Source organism: Halichoeres trimaculatus, unplaced genomic scaffold (genome assembly GCF_033239565.1).
Source record: "Halichoeres trimaculatus isolate MK-OKI-2021-1 unplaced genomic scaffold, fHalTri1.1 fHalTri1_scaffold_8, whole genome shotgun sequence".
In the NCBI taxonomy this organism is placed as follows: domain Eukaryota; kingdom Metazoa; phylum Chordata; class Actinopteri; order Labriformes; family Labridae; genus Halichoeres; species Halichoeres trimaculatus.
Genome location: NW_027437186.1, coordinates 32,175,419 through 32,189,040, shown reverse-complemented (window position 1 = coordinate 32,189,040; position 13,622 = coordinate 32,175,419). Strand labels below are relative to the sequence as shown.

The following is a 13,622-nucleotide window of genomic DNA, read 5'->3' as shown; positions in this document are numbered from 1 at the left end:
GGGGTGACAAACATAAAGCTAACAGCCAATGAAATGTCCAGGCATGTATCATCAATTTCAACATCCCCACTTGCTTTAAAACGCCCTCTGATGAACCCTGAAAAAGCAACAGCTGGACATCCATCACGCTAAATCAAAGAGGCAGTGTTACCTCCGTCATTTTTCATTTCAAGTGCAACAGGAACCGCTGCAGCTTTTGCATTTTCCTCTTCAAGGTTTGTGGAGCATCTCTTAGGTAAGCAGACGTGCGCATGCGTTTTTACAGACAGTGGTTCTGCATATGCAAATTGTAAATATTTGCATTGTGGTGTGTGTTACTGCCAGCTTCAGATGTCCACAGCCATAAAATGGATGATTGTGAACTCAGCATATCAGTGCTGCTCATATAGATATACTAGTTTGAAAAGAATTTACATCGCTCTTAATCATCCATAACGTTTAATCAAATTAATAAACTGTTGTTTCCTTTTTTTAGTTGCATAGCAAGCTTAGCCAAGGCATTCAGTGATTACATCTGGACAGTGCATCACTTAGTTTTTATAGCACAGGAGGGAGTGATGTTGTACTGAGTATTGACATGTATATTATTTGATCTAACATTAAGTTTGATAGCATCACCTTGATAGTGGTATTTCTTTATTGTTTCCAAAAGCATCACACCTTGAAAAGATATGATTGTGTGTATTTTATACAGTTGCAAGAAAACACATTTGAACCTATTGTAAAGACCTTACTTAGACTTCATTTAAGTCCAATAAATATTTTGCCAGTAGTGCTGTGGAGCATCCAGGTGCTCTTTTGCAAACTTTAAACTTGGGGAAGTTTATTAATTATTTTATTTTATTTTTTATTGATTGTCTCTGTCAAGCAGGTTATGTTTTTGGGAGAGTTGTTCTGTGAACAACATAACTCAAAAAGTAAGGAACAGATCTTGATGAAATGTTCAGGAATTGTTCGAAATTGGATAAGGGAGAAGTGATTCAATTTTCGAGGTGATCTGGATCATCGTCTGGATCCAGGATGTTTTTGAAGGACTTTTTTTCTTTGTGAGATAGGGTCATTTTCACCATATGTGTATATAACTCAATGATAAATGGTTGGATTGCTTTGCAAAACAATACAAGACAAAGTAACCATAATTTCTGACAGATGTAAAAGTACAATCCAGATCCTGGCAATATTCTGGATACTAAGATCAGGAATATGAAATATGTACTGGGACTGTGAATGAAGTGATGTTGTAAGACAAGTGATGGACAGTAACGATCAAATATGGACACTAAAAGACAATCAAGAATTATGTCATACATCTGTAAATGGAATCAAAATTCATAATAATCTGATGATATGTGAAAAGAGGAGACTAAATATTGAGGGAATGGGGACGGGACTAGATAAGCTCTGCTTCTCCCGTCTTCCCTTTCGGACATGTACAATGTGATCTATTGAAAATGTGTGATATTGTATAAGTGTGCTGACATGACCGAAATAAATCAAATCATCATCATCATCATCATCATCATCATCATAGTTTTCAACACTGTCAGGAAACAAACTATCATACAAACCTGCAAATAACACCAAATTGTAGCAGACAGTCTGCTGAGAGGGAGTATAACATTAAAGTAGGACTAAAGTGTTGAGTCACAATCACAGTATGCTCGGTGAAGGTCTGTGCTCTCTAAGTGCTTTTCTAGTTTTATTTTAACTTTATTTTATTGGATACTGGCTTCTTCCATGGTGTCCTTCTATGAACTCTATCTTTTTCATGTTTCACATATGGTAAATTAATTAACAGAATGTGTGAGTGACTAAAATCAACACATTCAATGACCATTTTTATGCAGAAATCCAGGTTATTATGAAGGGTTTGCATACTTCTTCTCACTGTATGACATTAAGTGGTATCAGTTTACTAATCCAGGCAGACTGGCTGCTGTAGAGTTGATATTTGAGACAGAGTGGTGCATATAGTGGAAAGTGCTTCTGTGGTTTTTACTTTGACGGAATATCTCTTGTCCAATCAATGCTGTAGTACGTTTGCTACATTTTCCCCTGTCTGTGGTGCCGGGTAATGCTAAATAAGAGAAGGAAGTATCAAAATCAGGCACACCACCAGGAAACATGACGTTAAAGAGGGGCAGTGACGACTCAAACGTATCCGTGACATGACTCTCAGATTCTTCCTCTTGAATAAGAGTCATGCTTTAACCACTTCGCGATCTCGCTTCTGCCTCCTGCTTGTTCACAGCCAGCCGCCGTACTTCCCTCTCTTGTTCCTGCATCCCTGCTGTACGCATTTCACTGAGCAACATCTCTGCGCCTTTTCCCCTCTGCGCACTGCTGTTACAGAACCACTCCAGCAACATGAGCAAAACGGAAACCTGGACTCAACACGCAGCCGGGACCGGCGATGAGAAACATCTGAACGGAGGTGCTATGGCAGAAGCATCGACGGTGGATGATGTTTTTGACGACACCTACAGAGAAAAAGATGGTCCCAAACCGCGGAGGATTCTGGTGTGGAGAAATATCATAATGATGACCCTCCTACATATCGCTGCGCTCTACGGACTCATTCTCCTTCCTTCTGCATCGCTTTCAACTCTTGCATGGAGTAAGTATATTTCATAGAAGGCGTTGTTGTGCATCCTGTATTAGCTCTCATTTCTCTAAAAGCCACATTTAGAAAACAAGATGTGCTGCTGTGGTGTGACTGTTGCTAACCACAGTACGAGCAGCTGGAGGGGAGGGGGTCATGCCTAAAGGAATAATGGAGTATGAGTCACTCTGGGCTTGCCAATTTCATACTCCGTGCCTGTAAACTCCTGAATCAATTGGGCTGATCTCTAAGGTATCAAATTAACTGGTGAGTTTAAACTATTTCAGATTCTTTGTGGTGCCATTTCAGTGATTTAAGCCAGTTTATAGTTAGTGCCATGTACATTTAGACTATAGCAGCATGACTTGAATTCCTGAACAGTCTCAACTTTGTTTCCACACTGGCACTGCATAATTTTCCCCTCTCTTTGCAATGCTGAGCTGCATATTATTCCAGCGAGGAAGACAAAGCACAATCAACATTCCCATAGACATCCCATTGTGAGCTGCGTGACACCACAACAGACCGCTCTTTACCAGCCAGAAGCCCCCGGTTCTCAAATCCTGGGCAGTCTTGTCTGGGCTTCACATAGAAACACATTCAGCGGTTTTATAACAACAAAGAGTGTGAGGGCAGACCTGCGTGCTCCCACCATCCCATATCTGCACACAGTTAACTTTTCTCTGTATGAAGAGGCCTGGCTGAAATGGAAAGGACATGATGTCCCAGTGACCCCGCTCTCAAGAGAGGAAAATTAATCTTAGTGCACAGGCGACACTTTTCCCTGAAGGTACCTGTCCTTTTCACCTCTCTCCTTCTCTTCCAGCTGTAGTGTGCTACCTCTACAGCGGGCTCGGTGTGACTGCAGGTGTGCACAGATTATGGAGCCACAGATCCTATAAGGCTTCTTTTCCCCTGCGAGTCTTCCTGGCCCTCGCCAACTCCATGGCATTTCAGGTAAAAGTGTGAAAAAGTCTGAAAACACCTTTCACACAACTTGGACTCCATTTCTGACCTATATCAGCCGTGTCACCCTGTGGGCTTTTTTTGGATCAATATCCCAGTCTTGCAGCCCTGCCACACAACTGACAGTCATAGTTCTTTTGATGTGATGTGATGATGTTACATGCAGTGATTATTTTTATTATTTTTATTATTTTCCTTTGTATTTTTTTCTTTTTTATTAACTTAGTGAGACTTTATCTTAGAATATGTGGTACATTTGGATCCAGTGTATATATATATATATATATATATATATATATATATATATATATATATATATATATATATATATATATATATATATATATATATATATGACATTTTTTTCTTTCTTGTCTATGTTCTCCTTTTGACAGTTTCTGTTTTGTCAACAAAACCATCCAAAAAATGATTAACAAAAAAAAAAAAAAAGAACCTTAAAAAGGTTTGAATCTTGGATAAACACTTTCAAAAACTGAAAAAAAAAAAAAAGTGTGGAAAAGTCTATGTTTGACTCAAGGAGGCCGATCCCAGAATAATCCTCTGAACAGGACAGGTTTCTCTGATTACACCTTAATTTACCCTGAGTTTAACCAGTGCATGTTAAAGCAGGATATTGTGATATAAAAACACTCTTGGAGGGAATAGTGATCTAGTTTGCAACTTAGACTAGGGAGTGCTGGAAACTGTCCACCCACACTGAAAGGGGTCTTTTGAGTTTTGAGAGACATCTTATGATCAGTAGCTCCAATTCTTCTGTGACAACATCAAAGCTAAGTGTTTTTTACTTTCAGGTTAGCTTTAAAAAGATCTAATCTTCCTGACTTTAGACACAGAAAGAAGCAGAGAAATGTTTTGTAACATAAGGATTTGACAATGTGTTGCACTGGATGCAAAATTAGAATAGACACCTATGTCTTGATGTTTTTAATGAACTGCTAATCCTCTAAAGTATCATTATGGTAACTTATGAAAGAGTTAATTTGTCATTTTTAGCCAAGAAGCCTGAATAGATGTAACAGTTAATAAACACACCTTTTACATGCATAAAATTTGTGTTTTGGCGCCCCCTCTGGACAAAGTGTAGACAAAGCTGTGCCTTTCATGCTTCTGCTGTTCATTCTGTACATGTTGAGGTAGTTTCTTCTTCAACTCTACGCCTTTATTGAGAAGATAAAACAGGGGACAGAGCATGAAACTGACATGTCGTCAAGAGCTGTCTGTACATGGGGTGCACGAATTAACCCCAAGACCAAAAGGTAGTGTTTTGTGACAGATAAAGTCACCCTGCTTTATTTTGACAGTCAAAATACATCAGTCCTTGTTCACATTTGTTGTGGAAAATGCGAGACTAAGCTTTTTTTGGCATGCTTTCCTGACACCCACCTAGTTCCATTGGTGACAAGCATTGAATATGATGATATTGAAATCCGGTTTGCTTTTGTCCATCATAAAGAGGAATCCCTTTGGATTTCAGTCTGTTTCTGTACCCATAAAAGATCCTCACAGGAGGACTTTGAATTTGAATTTGATGAAGTTTGTATCACACTTTCTTGCAACAATAGAGCACCAATAGTTTGGATTTTACATAATTTGGAGGGGTATGCATTTATTTTGGTCCCAGTCACATGATCTGATCATACTGCAAGCCTTTGTGTGCCTCACATAATCCTCTCTAACTCTGCCCATCTATCATGAACAGAATGACATATACGAGTGGGCGAGGGATCACCGCGTCCACCACAAGTACTCCGAGACAGATGCAGACCCTCACAACGCCACGCGGGGGTTCTTCTTCTCCCACATTGGCTGGCTGCTGGTTCGTAAACACCCTGACGTCATTGAAAAGGGCAAAAAGCTGGAGCTGTTAGACCTCAAGGCAGATAAAGTGGTTATGTTCCAGAGAAGGTAAGAAAATAATCACCGAGGGATGGTTTTGGAGGTTCAAAGCAAATAAGTCTGTCTGAGATGAGCTCAGAAGATTTAAACCCAACAGTATATGTTATCAAGTGACAGTGCTGAATATTTACTGAGAGGTACCGGGTTTACAAGGTGGCACTCTTCATTGGGATTCTGCTTTGATCTTGTCTTCCGAGGAGCTATTTTGGATTAAATTGAGAGGGTTTTGAAAGGATACACCTACCTGCAGAATACTAAAACTACCCAATATACACAGTATTGAAAAAAACAAACCATAGATTAATAATAATAATAGCAACAATTTGCTAGGTGACAAGTTTGAATCTCTTAAAACAAATTATAATAGTCATCTTTCAATGATAAAAATGTGAAAATTGACCATCGTTCTTGTCTGGACCTGGACTGTCAGCTACAAACTCGGGGTCAGAGCGGCCGTGCTGCTAATAAGATCTACTAACCACCAGGCACCGAATCATGTGGTATCCTCTAAGTGGTCATTTGACGACATCTCTTCCTTTTTGGAAACAGTCCCAGATTTTCTCCTCTGCTCCAAAGCAAAGGAGATTAACTTTAACTGGAGCCACACAGTGAGCGGCACCGTCGAGCGTTTACTGTGAATTTATGAGCAAAATGTGGAGATAATCATGTTAGTATGCTCATATTTGCCCTCATGGCAGGATGGAAATAATTTTATGGCCTTTAATTGAACCCTTTTTCCAACATGAAGAAAGATATTGGTGTGGCATTTGCAGGCGTTCGATTTAAAGATTGTGGTACCATGGCCAAAAATGATGCAGGATTTTGATTTTGTTTGATTTGATTTTGGTGCTCATATATCAGCTTTACACAGTTAAATTGAACTTTCTAAAGAAAAAATTCTGCCCCGCTTTCTTTTAATTGCAAAATTGTCACTTCATTTGAATCTGTGCTGTGGAAAATGTGGCCAGTGGCTGTTTGTGCATCATCTAATACCAACCCTACAGCACCAGTAACCGGAAAATCTTGCTTGCTTTTATAGATCCTATAGAAGCATCAGTATTGATATTTTGGTAGTGTTTCAAATCCGTCTTCATAAACAGTCACATGTATGACTCATCCCGAGTCTTTAATGGAGGAAAAAAGGGCTGTTATTGAAGCATGCAGTTTGACACCTCTACCGATTCCCACCCCCTGCCAGGGGTTTCTGATATAAAAAATATCACACATTAATAACTATACCTGTGGCTGATGTTCTTGTTTGCTTTTTTTGGATAATTCAAGTCTGTAAGATAACCAGATAAATGCTGTTCACAGAAGCTTTAACTTACAAATAAATCGGTGTTTGGTTTGTGCTACCTTTGCTCCTTGACATTAAATCTTATACCACAGAAAATCTTTCTAATTCTTTTTTAAATGGAGCCGCATTTGTGAGGAACATGCTCTTATAGGATGAGCAGCAGAGCTGAGTTTGTGGGTTGTGCCCATGATAACTTTGCCAAATCTTCTCCTCCGATGCCAAACAGCTTATTCTGCCATTAAAACAAGATAAATTGGCAATTTAAAGGTCCCATATAATGCAAAAATCACTTAATTAAGTCTTTTAGTGAAATTTGTGGGTCTCTGGCTTTCCTCACAGTCCACAAAATGTGATATTTAATGAAAAAACCTGTACCAAGTAGTGCTTGTGAATGTAAAATCCTGACCTAAAACGAGCTGTTTGGATTTTGGGGATTTGCCGACGTCAGCGATTCCCTTTTTTGACCAATCAGGAGCAAGTCTGACCTGATTGGTCCACCGAAGCAGATACCCCCAGACCCCCTCCCCGCCCACTCCTCACTGCTTATTTTCAGCTGTAAACAGCCACATCCTCAGTGTCCCCCCTGTTTCTGTGTTAGCTTCAGGATGCTAACTTTAGCTGTGGTTAGCCTGTTGTTTTAGCCTGTAATGTGACAGTAAACGAGCTTCGCTGTTTTCTAAACATTGTGTACTTGGAGCTCGTGGCACAGCTCTCAGTGATGCGGAAGATCGAGGCGGTATCAGCGGTGGCTCATTTACATATGAAGGCCGCGCCCACTAAATAAGAGCGATCTGAACAGAGGGGCTATGAGAGCCTGGAAACAATGCTGCTGTGCTTGATTTATTGACTTTTTGGACCAAAAGATGTTACAACCATTTCATGAAAACATCAACGATCCACATTAAACTGCAGAAAAGGAGCAGAATGTGGGACCTTTAAGAATGTATTCATTTTATAGTCAGGAGCATCAGAGGTGTGTGGTAGAAACGTACACAACCACAACAGCCTGAAACATAATAATGACCCAAAATGTAACAATAGTAGTGGGCTTGAAATGAAAAAAAAAAGTTATAAAAACTCAAAGTGTAATAACTTGTTACATTTTGGGTCAGTTGTTACGAGCCTGGACAATAGCAACAGAAGAATACGCTACTTGGCATTGGTTATAGAAGATTTAGCTGATTTTTAATGGGTGCAACCCACACACTCAACTCTGCTGCTTATCCTATAAATTTATGTTTCTCAAAAATGTGGCCATTAAAAGAGAAATAAACAGACTTTCAAATGGTAAGAGATTTATTTATTATTGCTAAGAAGTAATGTTACGACAGAGAAATGATATACCAAACAAGATTCCTGTACTTTTAGATCTGTATAAGATAAAACATCTTCTCCCGACTCAGGCACTACAAGCTCTCTGTGGTGATCCTCTGCTTCCTCGTGCCCACACTGGTTCCCTGGTACTTCTGGGGCGAGTCCTTGGTTGTTGGATACTTTGTCCCCGGGCTGCTGCGGTACACTTTGGTTCTCAACGCTTCCTGGCTGGTGAACAGTGCTGCACACATATGGGGCAACAGGCCGTATGATAAGACCATCAACCCCCGGGAAAACCCACTGGTTGCTTTCAGTGCCATAGGTAAGGAAACAGCATGCTCATCATTCACTTTCATCATCTGTAGATGGTTGGTGTGCTAATCCAGTGCTTTCTGTTTATTTTACCTGTGCTGTGCCACTGTTAGCTTTAAAACTTTGTGTTGCTCAGCTGTTACTTAACTGTGAATTTAGGCATTTGATATGTTGGATGTTATTTTCAGTCTCATTGTTTCCTGTGAGTCAAGGCTTTATTGGTGGTGGCTGACACTGTGGGGGCTTGATGCTGCAAACAGAACCGAGCATTGTTGTCTGAAAACAGCGCTAAGTTCACAAGCTAACTGATGATTGCATAATTCTGGGGGACGTTGTTTGAGTTTAACTGTATTACAGGCGGTCTTACTTGAACCAACGTTTCCCACCTATTTTTTCCTACCAAGCTTGGGAGTGAGGTATTTTTTCTGTAGCTCATGAATGCTGTGGGCTCAATTTTCACCTTGTTAGTCTCCCCTACCGATGCCGTTTTAATTAGTGGAAACTGTTTTTCCATGTTACACTCTTCTTCCAAAGCACCCAGAAACTGAAGGCATTATATTCTTAGAAAGACGAGTCATAAAAGAAACTTGCTATAGGAGAAATTTCCTACCTCCGCTCACACTTGACAGTTTTTAATGACAACTTAAAGGCTTACTGATCCCAATAAAAAGTACTTGACATGTTGAAGCATACACAGTAATCACCAAAGCACACTTTACACTAACCATGACAGCAGGAAACCCGCCCCCATCCCAACACTTATGCCCCAGTGATGAGTTAAATCCCATGGCCCCAGTGGCCTCCACCCAAACAGCATTGCCAAGGCAACAGACCCAGGCTCTGCTCAAGTAAGCTCCAGATATTAAGAACACTGATAATACCTATGCTGCCATGGCCCCCAGAACCAAAACATGAAAACAGACGTGCAGGAAAAGTCAGCACATCAACGGTCAAGGTCATTGAGGGAACTGCTCTCCTCTCTGATGTCCAAACCAGGTGCATTAGAGCTTCATATGTAACAAAAAATGGAAATGCAATAAAAAAAAGTAATAAAACCTGAAATGTAATAACATGTCAATAATGTCACAAGATGCTGAGCCTAAAATGTAATTACCTTTTGCCTGTTTCCAGTAATTACATAACAGGGACAGGCAAAATATTTGCCTCTTAAAAGTGCAATAATTTAACTGAATCATAGAGTGAGTCAATAATTTATAGATTAAAGGGCTTATTGCTGTAATTTACAGTTTAGTATCACACACAACCTCTTTAACTTCTGGTCAGTTAACCTCTGGTTCAGTTTCAGTAACACGGAAGAATGGGGCTGTTCTGAGACTTTAAACCTTTAGTTTATATATCTGTATACACTTAATTATATTTACGTATAATTTCTGTTGCCCAAGTCATTTATGGTCGTCTGTTCTCTCAAAGTGAAAAGAGTGAGAATATAACACCAAATCATTAAGAGGTCATGCGTCAGTTCTTCAAAAGGCTTTTTAAAGTATATATGGGGCATTTGTGTGTGACACTATGCTCTATATTGAAGCACTTTGCACCCTTAAATCCATAAATTATTGACTCACTCTATGATTTTATAACATTACTACACTGTTAGGGTAAACATATTACCGTTACAGTACAGAAAAAAATATGTAATCAGATTACAGGTATATTTGATGAAAACTGGGATTATTTAGCAGGATAACATTATAAAATCAAATGGGATATACTTCAATGTAGCAGACACATGCACAGTGAGCACACATGCAACATTTAATATTTCAAGTTTGTTAAGCTTTGAAAAATCTTCTGTCAACTTTGTAAACAATACTGTTTGATAGGAAAATACTTGGATAATTTGGAATTAGTAGGTGTACTGCCTGAATTTGCATTATAGTTTAATTTTCTGTTTTCCTTTTTTTCAAAATTCAGTATATGGATGCCTGATTTCTTAAAAGTGCAAAAGGAGATTTTATTGAATGTTTCTTAAAAATACACTGAGCAGATGACACATCTTTAATACTCTATTGTCTTTATGTGCTTGTTTAGTATTGAAGTTATCAAAAAGTAATTTAATGTAATCAGGTACATTACTTTAATATTGAGATATTTAAAGTAAGTTACTGATTACATCTTTTAAGAGGTAACTTGTAATTGTACCAGATTACATTTTTAAAGTAACCCTCCCAACCCTGCATATCAGGCTCTAACAGGGCTTAATAATGAGCCTAATTTCCCCAGAACCGCTCTATCCTGCAAAAAAAATCAAAAAATATTTACAATTTCATATTTCTTCCATTAATGTAAAATTAAAAACAAAATAGGGGTTAAATTTTATTTAAGACAAAGCAAACAGAGCACATTTAAACTGTTTTTTTTTTTTACATTTCTTAGTTGCCACAAGACCACCAAGGTAGTAATAATAATAGTAATAATTATAATAATAAGAAGAATACGTTTTATTCATAATGCACTTTACATTTCAAAGAAATCTCGAAGTACTACAAACAAAAGCTTGAAAGTCTGTAAAACAAGATAAAGTCAGTATAGTAAATCAAGAGCAGTATAGTGCTAACATGAATAAAACATGTTAAAAAGACAACAAAGGGGACTAAACCAGGATAAAAATAGTATCATGACAGTAGATTGATTTAGGAAACAAAACAAAATTTCCTTTAGAGGTACTCTAATTCTCACTGATCTGCTAAATTCATTCATTTTAGATCTTTTTTTTGTAGCCCTTAGCATGATGCAGAAACCTTGATTTGCACGATTGCATATGGCATGCGTCTCCTCAAAAAATGTTGCTACAGTCCCACATTTACAACATTTCTGTAAATGGCTGTGCATTGGCTGTAAATCAACACCTCCTCTACTTTCTTCTTTTCAATAATCACTGTATTATGAACAGGCGCAGCCAGTCTGGCTAGCATGGAAATCCCACTGCCCACAAGCGTGTAGGTGGAGTACTGCAGAGCTACGTCAACACAACCACGCACAACCATGATGTGCTCACTTTGTACAGTGTGGCGTAGAGTCACTGCAGCAGTATAAACCAGGCTTCAGTTGTGTTAAAACACGTTTTAAACTTTTTTCTTTGGTTTTCTTTTCCAGGTGAAGGCTTCCACAACTACCATCACACGTTTCCCTTCGACTACGCCGCCAGTGAGTTCGGCTGCAGGCTCAACTTCACCACCGCCTTCATTGACCTCATGTGCTTCCTGGGTTTGGCCACGGATCCCAAGAGGGTGTCGAAGGAGGTTGTCTCTGCTCGCATTCAGCGAACAGGTGACGTCAGCTACAAAAGTGGCTGATTGGTGCAACCTTTAAAACCTTTTTTCAAAACAAACACGTTCAAGACAGTACGTAGCAACAGGCATAGCAGCATTTCAGAGGTGCAGGAGGAGGGAGGGTTGTTTTCATGCTTTTGATTATAAGTTAAACCTCTTCCTGAGACTAATATTGGCTTTCTATAAATCGTATGGGTCTTGTTTAAGTTTTGAAGTGTCCTCACCAACTGTTGGCCATTGCTACACTTGGCTACATGTGCAAGCACAGCTTTTTTGCCATAAGACAGGTACAAAGAGAATAAAATAGTTTAACTGAGATATAAGTCCCTCTTTGCAGTAGAAAGGCAACCAAATGAGTCTGTGTGAGTGGTGTGTAAAAGCAGTAAACACAGAATAATCTTCTGTATGTCTAATTTGTTAGTGTGCTACTTATTACCAGTTTTTGGCACTTTGAAGCTTTATTGTAACCTCTAAATGGTGACAATGCTCGACAGGCCTATCACTGACGTCTGTGAGATCTGCTTTGTTTCAGCCTGATTTAGTCTATTTAAGCTACAGTTTCCTTATTTTTGGTAAGCTAGCCTCACTAAACCATTAGATGCTGTGATGATACGTCATGGCAACACTCAATATCATTGTCTCGATTTGAATACAGTTTGCTGTAAACTGTCTTTGGGTTCCTCTCACACCCTACCACTGGCTCTGACTGTCCCAGAGGCTCCTAATGAAGGTTACATTTTTTGGTTTTATGCTGAATATACCTCTTATTGAGTGATGCAGCCACCTCATACTTATCATAACCCCTTTATGGACTGAAACACAGAAAAACATTGCTTACTCCAAAAAGAAAAGATTTATTTTTGACCCGCATTTATTTGAAAAACAATCGGATACAAGGTCTCCCTCTCCCTCAGATAAGGCCATTGAGGCATGAGCAGGAGGTGTGTTTACCTTTTGTACTGTGCAATATATTGACATGTTTCAGGACTCTTGCCTGAATGCCTTATATGATGGTTTTGCACCTGTTTAAGAGATGAAAAGTGAAAGTTTAGAGAAAAAAATTAGGGCTTAATTTTCTTTCTGTGATTCTAGTTGTGTGGTCACTGTCTCTATTTATCCTGAATTCATTTATTTAAGATGAAACAAAAACAGGGACCATTCAACGACTCTTAAAGTAAACGATTGGTTACTGTCATTTACCTTTTTTTTGTAACCAGACACTTTGCTCTTTAACTATGTCCAACCTTGCTACGATATCACTAATCAAACTGTTGTAATATTTGTCAAACTCCCTCTTTTACAGAGCAACAATTTTTTACAGTGTTAACTTCTTGAAGTTTGAACGCCTTAAAAAATGGCACATTTTTCGAAGAATGTTTTTGCCCGCTGTATGTACCGTAAATAAACCAAATTTTTTACTTGTGACAAAGTATGTTTTGTTGGTTTTGTTGGAATTCTGTAATACTCCTTATTTGTATACTGAATAAAGATATGATCATACTAATTATGTCCAACTCATACTTGTGTAATGACTCAATGAACAGCTACTAATTTTACCATATTTACTCTAATATAGGGACCTCTTAGAGCAGTATCTCAGTCAGGTGTGAGATGTCTGCATGCCAGGAGTGATGGGAATCTACTTCAAAGCTGACACGTGCTTTTGTTTCTCAAAGACAGATCCCTGTAGATTCTGAGAGGTATGTTTTGCAGCTTTGTGTGTCCACTTCTGCAGACTCCAGTGTTGAATCCGAGAGATGATCAGAGACAGAAGAGTTTTTCTACCAATGGATGGACCTGCAAAGTCAGACCTTCATAAAAATAATTCATGATATCAGTTTTTTTCTCAGCTTTGACTCAATTCTCCAATGACATTTCGAGTTTCACCAATTTTCGCACAACAATCACACTCAGGAATTAGTTT

At 38.8% G+C, this 13,622-nt stretch overlaps 1 protein-coding gene across 1 annotated transcript; it reads left to right on the top strand.

The window, feature by feature from the left end:
* Positions 1 to 2,124: 2,124 nt before the first annotated feature.
* On the top strand, positions 2,125 to 13,198 carry scdb (stearoyl-CoA desaturase b). The gene is made up of 5 exons (XM_074676196.1): positions 2,125 to 2,617; positions 3,429 to 3,559; positions 5,289 to 5,494; positions 8,186 to 8,418; positions 11,523 to 13,198. Exons 1-5 carry the CDS (start codon positions 2,368 to 2,370, stop codon positions 11,720 to 11,722), a joined length of 1,020 nt encoding a protein of 339 aa, XP_074532297.1. The 5' UTR covers positions 2,125 to 2,367; the 3' UTR covers positions 11,723 to 13,198.
* Positions 13,199 to 13,622: the final 424 nt, after the last annotated feature.